Source organism: Sorghum bicolor, chromosome 6, assembly GCF_000003195.3.
Source record: "Sorghum bicolor cultivar BTx623 chromosome 6, Sorghum_bicolor_NCBIv3, whole genome shotgun sequence".
In the NCBI taxonomy this organism is placed as follows: domain Eukaryota; kingdom Viridiplantae; phylum Streptophyta; class Magnoliopsida; order Poales; family Poaceae; genus Sorghum; species Sorghum bicolor.
The window spans coordinates 44,322,704-44,343,003 of NC_012875.2; the positions used below are offsets into that span (position 1 = coordinate 44,322,704).

The 20,300-nt window shown below is 40.6% G+C and overlaps 1 protein-coding gene and 1 pseudogene across 1 annotated transcript; one reads left to right on the forward strand and one right to left on the reverse strand.

Annotated features, from left to right (window-relative positions):
- LOC8073020 lies at nucleotides 237–2,018 on the forward strand (annotated as a pseudogene).
- On the reverse strand, nucleotides 10,632–18,156 carry LOC8073022 (ubiquitin carboxyl-terminal hydrolase MINDY-3). The gene is made up of 7 exons (XM_002447775.2): nucleotides 17,302–18,156; nucleotides 15,379–15,457; nucleotides 13,387–13,541; nucleotides 12,989–13,079; nucleotides 12,720–12,905; nucleotides 12,433–12,504; nucleotides 10,632–11,894 (listed from the first exon to the last, which is right to left on the reverse strand). The coding sequence occupies exons 1-7, from the start codon at nucleotides 17,778–17,780 to the stop codon at nucleotides 11,073–11,075; spliced, it is 1,884 nt and encodes a 627-aa protein (XP_002447820.1). The 5' UTR covers nucleotides 17,781–18,156; the 3' UTR covers nucleotides 10,632–11,072.

The window sequence follows — 20,300 nt, forward strand, 5'->3', positions numbered from 1 at the left end:
TACTGTAGCACTTTCGTTTTTATTTGACAGGAGTAACTAGGCTTAAAAAATTCATCTTGCGATTTATAGGCAAACTATGCAATTAGTTTTTATGTTTATCTATATTTAATGCTCCATGCATGTGTCGCAAGATTCGATGTAACGAAAAATTTTGAAAAATTTTTGGTTTTTGATGGGAACTAAACAAGGCCTCAGGTATATACTTCACGAGGATGGACCACGATGGGATTGTCAGGATGCTATGGAACTCATCTATTGTGTATTGGTCCAGCACGTGGAATGGTAGATTCTTCAGTGCGATACCAGAGATGTCTGCAGGCCTAGGTACCGGTGGTATAGCCAATTATACCTTCGTCAACAACGACCAAGAGCTTTACTTCACCTACAACATATTTGATGACAGCATAATCATACGCACTACGCTTCTAGTCTCTGGTCAAAACCGAGCGAGCGTTTGGACCGGGCAGGCTTGGATGACAGTGAACAACCTTCCAGCACGTCAATGTGATGTGTATGCTGTCTGTGGCCCTTTCACGGTCTGCACTTCAAATGCAGATCCTTATTGCAGTTGCATGAAGGGATTCTCTCTAAGATCACCTGCGGATTGGGAGACAGAGAACAGAACAGGCGGGTGCATCAGAAATACTCCACTGAAGAAGTGTCGCGCTGATGATGGAAACAAAACAGGTATGGCAGACAAATTCTACTCTATGCCAGGCATTAGGTTGCCCCAGAATGGCAAGATCATGCCAAATGCATCAAGCGCCGAAGAATGTGCACGAGTTTGTTTGAATATTTGCTCTTGCACTGCATATTCATAAGGAAAAAATGGTTGCTCTATCTGGCATGATGAGTTACTTAATGTAGCTACTGACGGTAATGAAGAAATGATTTACCTTCGCCTTGCTGCAGTAGAGTTAGAGAGCGGGAAAGGCAATAGGAGTGGCATGGTCATTGGTGTTTCCGTTGGCACAAGCATTGCTGCTTTGGCCTTTATTCTCATCATATTGATTTGGAGGAGAAATGGGAAGTGGTCTAGACCCATAGTAGACAATGATAATGGTAGTGTTGGCATAATTGCATTCAAATATTCTGACTTGCAAGATGCAACAAAAAAATTCTCAGAGAAGCTAGGTGCGGGTGGTTTTGGTTCTGTATTTAAGGGATGCCTAAGTGGGTCGATTGTCATAGCAGTGAAAAGGCTCGATGGCGCTCGACAAGGAGAGAAGCAATTCAGGGCAGAAGTAAATTCAATTGGAATCATTCAACATATAAATTTAGTGAAATTGGTCGGATTTTGCTGTGAAAGTAATAAGAGGTTACTTGTGTATGAGCACATGCCAAATGGCTCCCTGGATTCTCATCTATTCGAAAGTTATGGTACAACTTTAGATTGGAACATTAGATACAAAATAGCTATTGGAGTTGCTAGAGGTCTAGCATACTTGCACCATGGTTGTCGAGACTGCATCATACACTGTGACATCAAACCACAGAACATACTTCTGGATGCATCATTTGTTCCAAAAATCGCAGATTTTGGGATGGCAAAGTTTCTCGGGAGGGATTTCAGCCATGTTGTGACTACAATGCGAGGAACTATCGGATATCTTGCTCCAGAATGGATCAGTGGAACACCTATTACTCCCAAAGTTGATGTTTATAGCTATGGGATGGTCTTGCTAGAGATCATATCAGGAAAGAGGAACTCTATCCAACATTCATCTAGTGATATTGAAGGCCAAGGTGACTATCTACCTGTGCAAGTTGCACACAAGCTTGTCCATGGAGACATTTTGAGCATTGTGGATGCAAACTTGCATGGCGAAGTGAACATGGCAGAAGTTGAAAGGGTTTGCAAAATCGCATGTTGGTGCATCCAAGATCGTGAGTTTGATCGGCCCACAATGATTGAGGTGGTACAATTTCTCGAGGGAATATGCGAACCAGAAATTCCTCCAATGCCAAAGCTACTCTATGCTGTTGCCGTAGGTGGCTCATATCAGTCGGGAGAGTAATCTGTAGCTTTTCAGCAAATTCAACAATCCATGAAATGTCTATCAGTTGTTATGCAATTAAATTTGTTTTCTGTAACATGTAATATTTTGTCTTGTGGTGTATAGACAAATCTGTTTTTTGTGTAACATGTAATATTTCTACATACCCTAAGATATGTAACATGTCGGGCTTCAATGTGCCAATATGTCCTGTCATACAAATAAAGTTAGTAACTGTGTCTCATAAACAGGCCTCTATGTACCCCACGTTGACTATCAACAATTATTGTTATTAACACCCAAACCTTCTATTAGGATAATTGTATAGCCTAGCTTCTTGTACCACATGTTGTCCTTGTAGTACAAGTTGTACTCCCTCTATACATAGATATATATACATATGAAAGGCACCCCCCCACCCACACACACACACACAACGGGTGCATGGTGATTCCCCCAATACCTTACTAAATGGTATCAAAGACTTGGGCCTAGGTCATGTCCCACCCCACCCTAACCCTAGCATGGCACCAATCCTCAACCACACTGTTCCTCGTGCTACTACACCACCCACTTTCTGGGTGAAAGGTCCTAATATGGCTAGAAGGGGGTAAATAGCCTATTTAAAATTCTACAAACTCACTAGAGCAAGATGTTAGTAAATAACAAAGTGAAGCTTTTTGCTCTAACTCTAATGGGGTGTTTGCAAGCCACCTATCCAACAATTCTTGTTGTTATAATCACTAGGCACACAAGAACTAAGTCTCTACAAATTACACTAGTGAGCTTAACTACACAAAACAAGACTAGCAACTAAACTAGTTATACTATTTTATGGTAAGTAAAGGGAGAGGAAGAGATATTTATACCACCGTGTAGGGGATGAGCCAATCACCGATATATGAACAAATAAGCACCGAGAGAATGTCAATCAATCACAATTGAGACACCGATTTTTCTCCCGAGGTTCACGTGCTTGCCGGCACGCTACGTCCCTGTTGTGTCGACCAACACTTGGTGGTTCGGCGGCTAAAAGGTGTAGCACGAACCTTGTCCTCACTAGGACACTGCAAGAACCTACCCACAAGTGTGGTAGCTCAATGACACGAGCAATTCACTAGAGTTGCCTTTGGCTCTCCGCCGGGGTAGGCACAAACCCCTCACAATCACCGGGAGATGGCCACGAACAATCACCAACTCATGCCAATGCTCCTCCGCTGCTCCAAGCCGTCTAGGTGGCGGCAACCACCAAGAGTAACAAGAAAACCACAGCTAAAACGATCCCCAAGTGCTACTAGATGCAATCACTCAAGCAAATGCACTTGAAATCACTCCAATCTCACAAAGATGTTTAATCTATGAAGGAGATGAGTGGGAGGTGTTTGCTTAGGCTCACAAGGATATCAAGTATGCTAGAATGCCAAGAGAGTGAGCCCTAAGCCGGTCAACACATATTTATAACTCTCTCAAACAAATAGAGCCATTGGCTCCTTCACTGGGCAAAACACGGGGCCACCGGACGCACAGCCAGTGACCACCGGATGCACAAACCCTGCGTCCGGTGCACCAGAAGAAGCCACGTGTCAACCTTTTGAACCAGGTGCGTTGATATATAACGGTCAAATACGAACCACCAGACGCGCTCAAGTTAGCATCGGACGCGTTCGGTGCACACCAGTCACGTGCGCAGAGAGGTCTGCAAAACACACAAGCACCGGACTCACTCCTGAGCGTCTAGTCCCTTACTCAGAGAGATTTGCAAAACGTGGGACCACCGGACTCGCACCACTGGACGCGCCCTGAGCGTTCGGTGCTCTCAGTCAGAGTCACCCGTAGAAGTCAGGCAGTACCAGACTCGCCAACAGGGATTAACCCGCGTCCGGTGCCTGGCGTTCGGTGCCTAACCCTAACACAGCTAGGCACTAATAGCACATCGGATGCACAGGCTCAGCGTCTGGTGCCTCTGCGACCAGCGTCTAGTGAGTATTTCTCAGCGAGAAACAATTCCGCGACTTCTCCAAACTTTCCACCGGCACGAGAGGAACCCAAACCCCTCTCTACCCTTCAACCTCCACCTCCTTCTCAAAGGGTGCCAACACCACCAAGTGTGTACCAACAAGTGCACATGTGTTAGCATTTTCATAATCATTTTCTTCGAAGGAGTTAGGTTAGCTCACTAGGTTCTAAATGCATGCACATAAACAATATCACCTAGTGGCACTTGATAACCGCTTAGCCAAAGAATTCCCCTCTTTATAGTACGGCTATCTATTCTAAGTGTGATCACACCCTATATGGTGTCTTGATCACCAAAACCAAAACCCTAAGCAATACATTTGCCTTGAACTCCATAGAGTTTTGTTTTTTTCTTTCTTCTTTTCCAAGTTGAGCACTTGATCATCTTATGGTCATCACCATCATCACCATGATCATCGCTTGCTCCATCACTTGGCATGTACTCACCTCATTAAGACTACACATACTTAGTATAGAGGTTAGTACTAGGGTTTCATCAATTATCCAAAACCAAACTAGGACTTTCACTAGGCCACGCCTCTCCTCTGTTCCCCACCTCTTTACAATCTAGCCGTTAGTGCTGGATTGCATATGTCACCGCCATCTCCCCTATCTCTAAGATGATGATGGCATCGACGCCTAGCACCACGTCTACAACCCTCACCAACTCCTCCTCTGGATTAGATCTTGCACCAGCCTTCAACATCCCACCATAGCCACCATCGCCATCAAGTCTCATGTGTCGATCACCCTCGAGTTGAAGCTCCCTAAATTCACCCGTTGGTCAGCCTTCTTCCTCTCCCTATGTGGCAAATTAGGTCTCCACCCGCACATCGATGGAACGATGGCAATGTGTCCCGATGACCCAACTTGCACAGCACCCTCGGCCTCAGCAGTGGTGATGGTAGTGGCCAAAGTAGTGGCAGCTCTGGCAGCTGTGGTGGTGTCAGTGTTTGATGACCAGCAACACATTATGGGGCTACCCGAAATGTTGAATGGTGGGCTTCGGTAAGAGCTAAACTTGATGGTGAACACAAAAACAACGATTTATATTGGTTTAGACCACTGAATAGCGTAATTCCCTACATCCCGTTAGGAATGATGCTTTGTGTTGGATTGTTGTGTATGATTGTGTTACAATGGGTGCTCCTACCTCTCTTTATATACTCCAGAGGGCAGGCGCATATGTTGAGTCCTAGTCAGCTACAATAGAAGAGTTCTAGTTCTATTATACAAGCTAACTTTCCTAGAGTCTGACTAGGTCAATCCTTTATATATCTTGGAGTATGCACCACCTTGCCATGTTTCCTCAAGTTGACCATGGGCCATCCTAAGCCCATGGTGAGTAGTCAGCCCTATGAGGAATCCTTAGGATCCTAGTTCGTCAAGCCCCCGAACTCTTCATGGTTAATATTGGAAGTCATCTTAAATCTTCAGGACTTGGTCTAGTAGAATTAAGCAACATCCAAGTTCTTTTTGAGAGAAACCATGAAGTGCTCTTGAAGGGTCCGAGTGGTGTGCACTTTTTAGGAGTGTAGCCCCCGAGCCTCTTGTTATTTAGCATAAAGAGCTAGAGGGTCCATTTTGCATTTACTCCAATTCCTTTCAAAGAAATTTGAATGCATTTGTTGAGGATATATATCCCACAGCCCCTGAGCCTAAACCAACTACCCATAGTCAACTATAGGATCTTTGAGACATCCTAAAAGGTGTAGTCAAGTAACCTCTCCAAAGCCAAATAGACGAATAGTGATATCAGGTACACCTAAAAGAATCCTTGTGATGGTTGGATATAGAGTTTCAGCTCGGTTCCTTGGTAATTCTTCACACTTGACTTTGCAGCGTGGCCCCGAAAGCATTGTCCTTATCTCTACGGGCTACCTAAAGATGTAGGCTAGGAATCTTTGCTCTGTCTTACCCAGACCTTGATGCATGCACTGTGCGTCTGACCGTGAAGCCAGGTGCGTCGAGGTTACTGTTGCCGCTCAGGTAGCACTAAAAGTGTTTGTATCTTTTTATGGCCAACTAGGCCGTGTACTTTGTTCTTCAATATCCAACTTGTAATCCAGCCTTAGATTGAATAAAATCATGAAAATTTTCTTGATACGTAGCCCCGCGCATGGTTCGAGCAGCGCTGACTGAGCCATGGCAGTAGTGGACCCCCCTCATAATTATTTGCTACTCTCTCCATCCCAAATTGTAAGTCATTTCAAGAATCTTGAAGAGTTAAATCATCTCAAGTTAATATACAAAATACTATGAAAAATACTATAGAAAATACTATGAAAAATTATAGAAAAAAATTATAAAGTTTTGTGGCATCAAATAGATATACTATGAAAATATAATTAATAAAGAACTTAATGATACTTAGTTAATATCATAAATGTTATTATCCTATTATATAAATTTGGTCAAACTTGAAATGATTTAACTCTCCAAGATTCTTAAAATGACTTATAATTTGGGATGGGGGGAGTATTATTTTCGTTCTCATTAGTAGCATGGACACCACCTCGAGGAGGACAAGCAGCTAGCATCAATTGATCACAAAAGCGTGACTTCAGTCTTGAGTCATCAGGCTCCTACTCTCAAAACAAATATATTTTCTAAAGTTATCCAAATTAAGTTAAATTATCTTAAGTTTATCTAGATTCGTAGAAAAGAGTACAAATATTTTTGACACAAAACAATATTATTAAATATATCATAAAATATATTTTCATTTGTTAGTTTTCTTCTATATAAAATTGGTCAATTTTAAAATAGTTTAACTTAGGACAACACTTAGTTAATTTATTGCTAAGATGGGAAATATTTTCTCTCACAAACAAATGAAAGCTTTGCAAATTTTTCTAAGAATCTGCTTAGCACATGTTTCATTAAGAAAAAGTTAGGAAACATACACACCTGATATGACATCAGAGTAATATGCCATTAGTGATGGGATAGAACATAAATAAAAGGCACCATACGAACTTGCTACACCACAACACCGTATCATCGTCAAACATCTAACGCTAAAATTTATATTTATCGATGGATAATCTATCGCTAAAGATAACTTAGAAACTATCTGACGCTAATTTCTTATTTAGTGATTAATTGTCTGTCGCTATAGGTATTCATATTTAGTGTTAGCTCGTCTGTCGCTAAAACCAGATACAGCGTAGATCTATGTGACGCTAAAAAAATAAGCCCATGCATACCTAGCTCAGGCGCAGCACCTCCATCTAGCTCATGCCCAAAATTTAGCTTGGCCCAGCCCACCATGACAACTTATTTATACTTAATTGTGGAAACGTAAAGTTGACTTATTATTTAATAATGAGGCTATTAGCTTTAGTATTAAATTAACCTTAAGAAGATCATAAATATTTGTTATAGCCTTCCTTAATTAAGAATGTCTAAAACTTTGCATTATGCCCAAGAATGAGCCTTATAAGTGTGACTTAGAACAATAATTAAACATAGTCTTAACTTAACTGGAGAAAAGAGATTTAAACTTATGGGAGGAATAATATATTATGCTTACGAAATAAAACTTATTTATATATATATACTTATTGAAAAAAGCTTAAATAAATATACTTAATAATGAAACATAGTCTTCACTTTAACTATTATTATTCTTAACCACTGAAATATTTGAATAATTAAATAATTCTCAAATTAAGATTTTCCACTTGGTTCCAATCTATCTAGAGAATATTTCTTCATGTTCACAGTGAAATCAACTAATATTTATTTGCTAAGTCTTAGTGCTAACTAGTGCATTATTAAATAATAGAGAAGTTTATTGAAAAGCAGTGTAAAAAGGAAACTTATTTTTCCTTTTAGAAAAAAAGGAAACTTATTTTGGTCCGACTTTGAATTTAGCTCGTCTTGTAGCGCAGCATGCAACCGTGCATGGGCCTGAGGTGGTAAAGGCTATTTTGAGCCGACTTAAAACATACTTTCTAGACGATAAGACATACTTCTAAACGAATCATTCATCCCCAAAATTGCAGACTTTGGAATGGCAAAGTTCTTAGGTAGGGGGTTCAACAGGGCTTTAACTACAATAAGAGGAACCATAGGAAACCTTGCACCTGAGTGGATTAGCGGAGAGGCAATCCACACTAAAAGTTGATGTTTACAGCTATGGAATGCTTTTATTGGAAATTGTTTCAGGAAGGAAGAACTCACATAGAGAATGGTGATGATGATACTTATTTCCCTGTGCTAGTTGCAAGCAAGCTTCTTGTGGGAGATAGTGGAAGCTTGGTGGATCACAAATTACAATGTGATGTCAATCTAAACAAAGCTGAAAGAGTTTGTAAGGTTGCCTACTGGTGCATTCAAGACAATGAGCTGAATTGACTAATGATGGGTGAAGTGGTTCAAGTTCTTGAGGGTTTAATAGAACTAGGCATTCCTCCAATGCCAAGGCTACTTCAAGCTATAGAAGGCTCTCATTCGGCATGAGCGTAGTTATTATTTACCAAAGAAAATAACTTTTTCATTAGCAGTGATAGGATTAGCATTTATGTTGTTTTTTACAAGAGAAAATAATTTTATGGTGCTTGGAGAAAAAATGACAATGATTCATTCAGCAAGATCTAAAGGTGGAAAAATAAGAGAAACTCATTAAAAAGAACTTAAGTTATGAGCCGAAACCATAAATTAGTGGGCTAGGAACTAAATGCAAATTTATTTTAAAGGGTACTTACATAACTAGGTTTATCTGATTCGATCCAACTCAAACAATGCAAACCTCAGGCCGATTCACTGGCCATGGACGTTGTCTTCTCGGCGGCGGCGGCCGTCAATCCCCTTTCTTGCTGGCGCTCCCTTCCCTCCTCTTATGCAACCATGCCGACCCTGGGGAGCGCATCGGCCTCTCGCGATCGCCAACCGTCCCTGCCATCTTTCCCCAGAGAAGCCGATCGAGCAGGTGAACGCCGTCAAATCTGGGCAGATGGGCGCGCGATGGTCTGCGGGCAGGCAAGCGGCAGCGACAAGGGCGGCATGCGTCCGCTAGTGGGCTCCAGGAAGGCAAGCCACGGCGACCTTTACAAGGTGGGCGACGAGGGGCAATGGGCTACGGCCTACGGGCAGCCAGCCGGTGGCAATGGGGCAAAATCGTCATTACTCATTAGAGACTAAAGTCAAACTGTCAAAGTACTAAAATACCCTCAAATCAAATATAATTAATGAACTTTTTACATCATCAACGACTACTAATAGATACGCTGGTGGAACCACCTGTTCCTTCCAAACATAGGAACAAAAACCTCTTTTTTATAAAACTTAGAGCATCTTCTCGAGTTTAGTAAAACAACTTTCTATTTTAATTTTTAGTAAAAATAGAAAAAAAAGTCTCTTTCAACAGTTTGGTAAAAAAGATACTTAAAAATAAAAAGTTGTCAAATATCCTCCACAACTCATAAGTTTGCAAAGTGGAGTGAACTCTCTATCCCTCTAGTAAAAAATATGATCGGCTTTAGTAAACCAAAAAATAACAAACAGATGTGGACTCTACTATAAATTTTTAAATTTTAGAAAGCTATTATAGGTTACTGTTGGAGAAGAACAAAATTTAAAGTTGTTATTTCTTTTATTAACTTCCTAGATCTATTAGTTTAGCAAGTAAATTATATCAAACTCTTGGAGATGCTCTTATAGGAAGTGGAATATATAGTTATGACAGTTACTTACAATAAATTCATCATATCAACGTGTTCGCTTAAGATTATCTGCCGAATCTACCAGTCATTCACTAGTATTTGTCTTTCTAGTTGTAACACCCCAAAAGAGAAAAGACTACAACCTTCTTAAGTATTACCACATTATACTTCAACAAAAACATAATAACAAAGAACGTTGAACATCAGTGACCATATAGATTCAATGATAAAGGGAGACTTTATTGATTCTAACTAACATAACAAGCTACCATAAGCTCCAACATAAGCCATCTCTATTATTACAGAAGAAAAGTTTATTTGTGGTATAAGCCTAGCTTTTTCTCTCCTCCCCTTCTTCTCCTCCCCTTCTTCTCTTTCTCCGGTTATTTTCTCCCGAGCACAAGTGAGAGGAGCAGCGGCTCTAGATTTGTGGGGGCCAGACTCTAATTTAGATAGAGGAAGGATTTCAACTCAAACCAAGAAAATAAAAATCTGGATTTATTATTGTAGCATGTGGTTATTGTACCACTTTTCGCCAGTGCCTTGAGCACCTTTGTCATCCAAATTCTAGACATGTTCTCTCAAAAAAAAATCCAAATTCTAGACAAAACATGTGGGTAGTCAAACAGATTCGGTACACGCCCATAGCCTCTTTAAAACACATTTATTCCCTAAGTATTCATGGGTGTTACACTAGTGCAATTATTTGGTGTTCTAAATAAATATATTTACTCTTAAGTACAAAAAAATGATAATCACCATTAAACTTTGAAAGTAAGAAAAATCAGAAGTACCAAACAGTAAAGCACGCCCTATGATGCGCTAGGGTATAGCAAACCAGTGAAGCAATAGCAGCATTGACGTAAACAACGGAAGTGCATAAGCAGATTCAGACTGACAACCCAAACAAATAAAGGGAATATGATATGATCATTGTAGTGCATTGACGTAAAGACGAAAGTGCATAAGCAGATTCAAACATAAAATCAAAAGGTACAATGGCATGATATGATCATTGTAGTTTGATTGTTTGATCCTCGTTTACTCAGCAGCCTTCTGGCTAGACAACTCACTGTGTCAGATGAAATGAAAAACACAACAAAACTATCTGTGTACAAAAAAGAATGTAACCCAAGACTGAAAACATATTCATAAAATCAAGTATACATCTAATGTCAATAAAGGCAAAAAGAATATCCAGGCCCTTGATAAAAAATCACACATTAAAACATCACTCATTTTGATGAAAAAAAACCATGTAATTGAGCGATTCCTTTTTGCAGGGCATGAACAATCTGGAAGCTCCAAGTGGCTTGCTCTGAGCAGATTCTTTGGAATGGGGTTATGAGCAACATAGCTAGAGTGACTGGCGCACACAACATCCACTGTGTCAGACAATACTTGGAACATCTCCAGCCCAGCTACAAACAGCTCGTGGCCACCGTGTCCTAATGCAGTCCACCAATGGTGCATGCTGATTAGTCTGAACTGGGGGAGCTAGAGAAAGAATACTATCATCCTTGCTGCTGCTGCTGGTTGATGCGCTTACAACATCAGCCAGATACTCATCTTGAGTCCACCTTGGAGGGACAGTGACATTTAGTTTGCATAACCTGGGTCTCTGTATAGGGCATGAGCCACCTGCACTTGCATTCCCATTCAGCACAGACTTGGCAATTCCATTGAAGTGGAAGATGGTGAATTGCTTCTTGCCCATAAGGCCAGTTGGATCCTTCATGCCTCCAGCCCTTTTATCCAATTGTAGCAATGCCTGCCAGAATTCACTCCATACTATAATGCCAGCATTACATAGGTCCTCAAGTTTATCCGAAGGAAAATTTATGTCAGTTTCCCGGAGGACTTGTTGGAAGCCCTCAACGCTGATAAAGCCTCCACCTCCACTTTGATCTTGGGCATCAAAAGCCCTCCTTATTTTCGATTCGCGCTCTTCCAGCTCATTCTCCTCTTGAACATTGGGGTTTAGGGCGAAAAGGACAGTGTAGTGACTTTCACTTCCCACAACCCATATCGGCCACTTTGGGCACTTCAAGTACTGACCAACCTTGCAGAGATTTAGTGATTCCAGGAGGGTAAGAAAACCAACTTCAACATTGTTTGGTATGCCCTTCAAGGACATGCCACCACCAAGGTCCATCTTGCCATCAAATACATTTGGAACAGCCTCTCCACAGAGTAATAAATTTACAATTTCCTGAAAAGAAAATTAAGTCGCTGTATCTTATTTGGCCAGAATTGTATTAATAATGATGAACAATGTGCAAAATAAATAGAGAATAAAATGTTACTATATTTTAATAAACATAGTACTGGCAAATAATATCTTATATCTGTTATGACATTTAATATTCACATATCCAAGAGAGGCCACATTATTAACTGCCATGACATGTCTGTCACATCTGCTAAAGAAAATACTCCATCTCAAAATACAAGGTGCAATTTGACTTGATGCGGTATTCAAGGTCACACTTTGACCACTGATTTCTCTTTCACATATATAATTTGTGGTAACAAAAGTTTGGTTGCTATAAAATATTTCTATACAAATCCAATGTAATCACTATTGTAGCATAAACTTTCCATAGAATTAGACTAATCACTATTGTAGCAGAAACTTTCCATAGAATTAGACTAATTGTTGGTCAAAGATAACAAAGTTTGAATTTTGAAATATGTGCAGCCTAATGTTTTGGGACAACCGAGTATGTTTATGACAATGATATCTATACCTGTGAAGCATGGCCAAATGGAGCAGTGACCAATGGCTGGCTCGGATCATCCCTGTCTGCTTGGATATCTTCCTGTACTTAGAGGACAGTTATACATGGTCAGAAAATGAAGATAGTGTTGACATTGTTCAACAAACAGGTTGATGGGCACTTAACAAATGAAAACTTATTTTTCCCTACAACTTAAGGTTGAAAAACTTTGTTTTAGACTAGAACATAAGATTGGGTCAAGAGGGGACAACCCTCATGAAAGCAAGTTGAGAACTTTAGTACTGATAAACACATACCAATCCTCGTGAAAGCAAGGCAGAGATAAGAAATAGCATGGCTCCAAGTCGACTTTCAAACAAAGGAATGTTAGCCAAAAGGGTAATGAATGCATCCTTCCTTGAAGTAAATGTACTTGTTCTAAGAACTTTCTGCAGATCCATTGCTGATTCGACAGAAAGATCTTCCAAAACAGCATCGATTTTCTGCAATAAGTTTCATAAGAGCATTAGCCACATCCAAATATATCAAAGATTATAATCAAATCATCACCACCACATCCACTTACTCCACGATTGGCACGTGCAACAGATGCTACAACAGCTCTTTTCCCAGTTCCACATAAAAAAAGAATCTCCACCATAGCATGAACCAATGCTCTACAAAGAACATCATCAGTGACAGTTATTTAGCTTAAAGAAAAATATCAAGTGTGCATTGACGTATATCCTAGTGTATAGTGTTAGTGTATAACACAAAACAGATATCGAATCATTTGGTCCCTCCAACAAATACATGTATAGGTTTCTTTAGAGTAATAATTCAAAAATTGTGTGCATTCATTGAATCCAAAATGCCAATATTTCAGCATTCCATAAGAATAGTGGCTCGTACAAAACACTGAACAGATAAATAATGACATTAAAATTCTGAAATCAGCACCATTTGTAAGGAACGAGAAACCACCTTGTCTTTCTATCATCAGTCAGGGATGAAAAATCATCCCCTGCAGCAAAAGAACTCTGATAAAAGCGTCTTTGTCCCAGAGTATATAGCGGGTTACTGAACTCTGGATTACTCAAGTCATCAGGAAAAAACAGAAGATATTTAAGGACATAAGCCTGCAAAACCAATTATAAGCTACCATCAGAAATGTTAAGCTTGCAGAGAACAAAAGGAATTTAGCAACAGGCAATGAAGTAGAAAGTCAGATTATTGAAAGACCAATAAACTTTAAAATCAGATGGGGACTTCATGCATACAAAAGGGTATATACTTGATAAGCTATCTTAGTTTTTTTAAAAAAAAAAATGATGCAACAATTGGATCTAAAAGGGTATATACTTGATAACCTTATCTCCTCAAAGCATGTCTTTCTGGACTTCAGATTATATATAAAAAAAGGATTTCTTTCATCAGGATGGCTCTAAATGATACTACGAAGTTGAAAGAGAAACATTATACCAATGTGAACATTCTTTAAGGTAGTTAAGTCAAAAGATTTTGGTGTTGCAGCTTCCACTTGGCAGGAGGGGAATATTAGCAGTTACCATTTTATCAATTTATTAAATGATATCTAGAATACATAAAAGCAACATATTTTTTCATTAAATTAAAATTTTTAATCCATAGCACTGATAACAAAATGTCAGAAACTAGAAACAGAACATTAGAAGTTCACATTTTAGGGCACAATGAAATTTTGAGCAGAAGATCAGGGAATGGGAAGCTTTCTGCCCCCAGTATATGCCACAAGCTACATTCAAGTAGTTTGAACTAGATAGAAAAAGTGTAAGATGCACCAATGGTCCTTAAACTTGTACCTACTCCCTGAAAGCTTACAAAATGAAGATTTAGGTACCTTAACTTGTTAAGTGTGATACTTGAGCTTCAGATCTCCTTAATTAGCAAGTACATACATGTTATTGCTGATTTAGCAGTTCTTGAGGCAGGCTACAGTAGGCAAGCATTTGAACCTCAAGTCGCACACTTAATAAGTTAAGAACCAAGATCTCCATATTAAAAATTTAGGGACCTAGATAGCACCGCTAAAAAGTTTAGGGGCCTAGATAGCACCGGTTAACAATTTCATGAGCCACTGGTGAATTTGACCCTTAAGAAAATGGAGGCCTTAGGATGGGATAAGACACCTACACATGTCCAGGAAATCTTTGATCAGTTGCCCTTCATGACAAGAATTATCAGATTAAACTTTTTATTTTATTTTTTTCTATTGTCATTTGGAGAATTCACACGATCCGAAACAAAATGGCAATAGTAAAATGTTTTCTGGGGTCATCCAATGAGGTATTTTATTTCTTTGCTTTATTGCAGAAATATCGCAAATTAATGAAGGGGGGGGGAGATGTAAGTTCTTGGAAAACATGGTCGACAAGGTGAAAGAGTGACTACAGAATTTCTAGCAGCAAACTGAGAATAGATTGAAGGGATCATCTAAAAAGATTTTCTGTGTGGAGAGTGAAACATTCTGTGGTCTGATTCATGTGTTTGCTTTGCTCTCTTATTTGGAACCAAAGGCCTTGAAGCACAAGGAAGGAGGGCACTATCCTGATTCCTGAAGCCGGTGCAGTTGCAGAAAGGAGCATCATTAATTTTTCCTTTTTAGCTTAGTCTTCTCTGGGTCCTGTGGACCTGTTACCTTTTTAGCTGCTAAGGTTGTTTGCTCGCTTTTAGCAAGTCAGGGGGGCTTCTATCTTTTTTTTCTCAAAAACGCAGGAGAGCTGCGCTTCATTATATTAAGAAGAAATAAAGGGCCTAGAGCCCTACAACACACACCAAACACAAACCCCACACTTCAGGGTGTTTTTGTGTTTTCTCTGTTTTGGCCGGTGCTATGCACAGCGCTTTCAGGTTTCTATGCTTTTGTTGTAAGCTGGTATCCCCAGCCACTCTGTAAGCAGGGCTTACCTCCGTCAAAAAAAAATGAATGTCACATACCTGCACGGTTGCTAAGACACCACAAGGACCTCCTTCATGTTGTACAAGCCCCATAGTAGTTTCTGGGTCGGAGCTAAACCTGCAGTTTTTTTAAACAACAGTAAGGCAAAGAGGAATATGTGTCCTTCAGTTCTGTAGTGAAAAGCATAATATGTTTGGCACTGTTTTTATATCCAAGCAACTTTGTGCACATGCAACAAAAAGTGCAAGAGTGTAAATGTTGGTACTTGGTACTTGGCCTTGTGCTTGTCAATCCGAAGAAGTTTCTAGTAAATGACTAGAGCAAGCCACAGACCACGATGACAAATAAATTAATTATAGCACCTTCTTGTGTTCCCTAAGCAGGGATCATGGCATGAGTCTACATTTGATCTATCATTAGCACCAAGCGCCACTTTACAAAAACACTCGTAACATCTGTATTATAAGTTCATTACACAACAAAATATACACATCAAACAGTTTCTTTGGTCTGTGAAGACAATCCATGGTAGGCCGCTAGCCATCCATGTTTTTAAATGTTACCAAACAACATTCAAGATGCTTCGGTTAACTTCCTTATATCTTGCTCTCACCAGGCTCCAGAACCATAATCCTAGATATACAAACTTACTCTATCAAAAGGTGTTGTTGACTTAGAACCTAAAATTGGTGTACCCACCTTCATTATTAATATAAAACAGCTCTTTACTCGATATACCTTGGATAAATATCAAAAAAAAATACAGAAAAATAGAAATGCTACTTTGAAAACCATAGTTATGGTCTTCAGAAACACTAACAGAGTCGCCTTGAACATCTCATGTTAGTTTAACCTTGCTAGCCCGAGAACCATGTTGGGAACTATCAAGCATGGCCTTGTGCTCCAAGATCATATTCAAAGGAATCTTAAACTAATAGCGGCCCATACATTGTAAGTAGCTAACTACATACTCAAAACGGGAAACATATTTCCAGATAAGGGAAGGAGGCTAACAAAAAATGGAACCATCCAATGTAATCACCTTTATTAACAGAACAAGAGATACTAGGCACATATTAAATGTGATGCAGAGAACAATAAAAAAAAGGCTAAGAAGTAAAATCAGTTTCTATTCGTGCAGACACCGTGTATTTGCAGTGATACAAGATAAAAAAAATAAAGTAATAGCAGCTCATACACTGAGTAAGTAGTCCGTTACATGCTATTAACAGGAACCAAAATTTGACCCCTTTTTTTACGGTACTAGCCTATATAAATATCAATGCAGTTAAGGGCAAAGCAGTAACGACATTACATTATTAGCCTGCACCCTGTGTTTGCAGGTATACTTAGTACTTACTATACATAATATGCGTGCCTCATACTTTAGCAATGCAGGGAGTGGTTATTGACATGCAACAGCTCTGTTCTCAACCTATTCTAACTCAAACAGTCTACACTATAAGATCTAGACTTTAGTGCAGTTCAGCATGCCTACATGCCAATGGTAGAACCAATAACGAATCTCAGATACACACACCCTTTAGCCATCGTCACAAAACTACACAGGAACAACTTCTGCCCATAGATAACCAGATTGTCACTCATCATCCTTTCACCACCAAGCACTTAACACCCAGCCCATTGGTTTTCGCAAGCAATATAGATGCTCAGTCCTCGTGAAGATTGTAACAGAGGTCTCAACACCCATCAGCATGCCCATCAGAAACACAAATGGCATGAACAAGCAAACTGCACTCTTGTGGCAGACCACAGACTGACTACATCTTCATCAGAACAGAAATGTAGTGATCAGAGTTGTGTCTTGTTACTTTATTAGCTCCAATAACTAGATGAAAGCTACAAATGTCCTCCACCAAAATCCTTATCTACAAGCAAACCAAGGCATAGCTTACACGCACAAGGATCGGAAGAGACAATAGCGAGTAAAAGAACCTCACCTTATGCCCTGATTACTCCACTGCGCCAAGACCGCCTTTGAAACCCCTCCGCCAAACACCATTGCCCACAGATTCTCAGCAACATCTGGAGGCAACTCCTCCCCTTTCTCTTCCTCCTCCTCCTCCACCACCACCACCTCCTTGGCTTCCTCCATAGATACGCCAGCTTGTTCCGGCTCCTCCTCCTGCGCTTTGGTGGCCTCCGGGGCGGGGGTGGGGGAGGGGACTGGCTCCACCACCACCGGCTGCGGAGAAGACCGCGCCAGCGAGACGGCGGCCGGTGAAGCGGCGGCGCGGAGGCGCTTCTCGGCGGCGGCGGCCATGAGCTCACGCTGCTTCCGGCGCGCCTCCGCCTCGGGCGACTCCGCAGCGGGGGGCGGGGGCTTGCTGCGCTTGGGCTCGGGCTGCGCCGGCGGGGAGCCCTGGAGGCTCATGCGGAGTGCCATCTGGAGCTCCTCGTCCTCCTCCCGATCCCCCATTGGAGCAGCTCCCGCCGAGACCTAGCCGGATCGATCCGGCCCCCAAACCCTAGGGCGGGCCGGGGGTTTGGCGCCTGCGCCTCGGGCCCCGTCAGAGGCCCCGAGCTGGGAACAGGGTAGGGATGCGACAAGAGAATGGAATCTGGGCGCGGGGCATCGGGATCCGGGAAGTGGCAGCGGCTGACGCGGCCAGAGTGGCGGCGTATTTGTAGAGGCGGGGTCGTCTCGTCGCGGCGGCGAGGCGACGGGACGGGACGGGGTGGTGTCAGAGATGCCTTGGGCCCAAGGACTCGGCTCCTCCGGGGACTGCGCTCCAACTCCCCAGCCAAGCTCTGCTCGTACGCGTGAGTACCCGCCTGCCTGCTCCAGTCGTCGCCCGGGTATCGACGATGACGTGTGGGGACGGGTTATATAGCCCATGGGATTCTGTTTCAAGGTACTCCAGTAACGGTGATCGGTGTTAGCTTCGGAGTTTGGGCCGGGCAGAATGTGCGAAAATTCTTTTTGAGCTTACGCGTGTGAACGGAGTAGTAAGGTTTTGTTTAGGGCTTGTTTAGTTCCAAAAAATTTTGCAAAATTTTTCAAATTCCTCGTCACATCAAATCTTTAGACACATGCATGAAGTACTAAATATAGACAAAAATAAAAACTAATTGCACAATTTGGTCGAAATTGACGAGATAAATCTTTTGAGCCTAGTTAGTGCATGATTAGACAATATTTGTCAAATAGAAACGAAAGAGCTACAGTGTCCATTTTGCAAAATATTTTGAAACTAGGCCTTGTTTAGGCCTTGCCAAAAATTTTTGTAAAATAGGAATAGTAACACTTTCGTTTGTATTTAACAAATATTGTTCAATTATAAACTAACGAGGCTCAAAAGATTCGTCTCGTCAATTCCGATCAAACTGTGTAATTAGTTTTAATTTTCATCTATATTTAATACTCCATGCATACGTCTAAAGATTCGATGTGACGGGGAATCTGAAAAATTTTGCAAAATTTTCAGGAAGTAAACAAGGCCTTAGTTCCAAAAAATTTTGCAAAATAGTAATAGTAGCACTTTCGTTTGTATTTGGCAAATATTGTCCAAATATAGACTAACTAGGCTCAAAAGATTTGTCACGTCAATTCCGATCAAACTGTGTAATTAGTTTTAATTTTCATCTATATTTAATACTCCATGCATACGTCTAAAGATTCAATGTGACGGGAAATCTGAAAAATTTTGTAAAATTTTTCAGGAACTAAACAAGGCCTTAGATGAAAGTTTTTGGATTTCGCTAACTAGGACTCGCGATTTGCAGACAAACTGTATAATTAGTTTTTGTTTTATTATATTTAATACTCTATGCATGTGCCGTAAGATTCGATGTGACGGGGAATCTTGAAAAGTTTTGGGTTTGGTGGTGAACTAAACAAGGCCTTAGCCAACTAAACTATTTTTAGTTACTTTTGGATGACTAGTGGAACTAAATTATTTTAGCTCCTTTTTAGTCGGTATATTTAGAAGTTTAGCTACCAAAGTGACTAAGGCCTTGTTTAAGGTGTGTTTGGTACTGCTCCGCTCCAGTTTTTCCAGCTCTGCGTTGCCAAATACGTCTAGCTCCACGAACCCCGCTCTGTAAAAAAGGTGGAGCTAGAAGCCAGCTCTATGTTTTTCCTGGAGTACCTCAACGGGTACTTCAGTTTGTAGAGTTTGGTACTCCCACGTAGAGTTGTGAGGTAATTACCCATCTTGCCACTCATTAATCACGGATTAATTCTCGTAAACGCTTTCCCTCTCGATATCGTGACCTCATTTCTTCTTGTGCATGCCGCCCTCGTCTCTTCACCTGTGCGCCGCCCCTATTAATTATTTATATTTTAATTATGATCTCTATTAATATTCTATCATTTGATTTCTATTTGGTCATAAAATATCAAAAGCAATTTCGATCATGGTATAATGGACCATTTGCATGGAAATAATCCATTTCTGAAGCTAGAGCAGAGCTGTGTGCCAAACAGTACCTCCTACTCCATAAACTTCACGGTGGAGCTGCTCCATGGTGGACTTCGTGGAGCAGAGCTGTAAAATTTGGAGCGGAGCAGTCCCAAACACCCACTTTTCCCAAAAAGTTTTGCAAAAAATTCAGATTCTCCGTCTCATCAAATCTTGCGGAGCATGCATGGAGCTTAAATATAAATATAAATAATAACTAATTACACAATTTACATATAACTTACGAGACGAATCTTTTGAGCCTAGTTAGCCTATGATTAGACAATATTTATCAAATACAAACAAAGTGCTACAGTATCCATTTTGCAAAAAAAAAGAGAAACTAAACAAGGTCTAAAGTTTTGTTGGCTAAAATTTAGCAAGGGGACCAAACATGCCCAATAACTTCGGTTTGGCAAATTATTGCCTAGGTCAGCAAGGAGTACGATTATAGTGTTTAAATAAATTTTGTTTAAAAAATGTCACTGCAAATAAATGTATAGATTCCTCCTAAGTACTCTCTCCATACTTAGAAA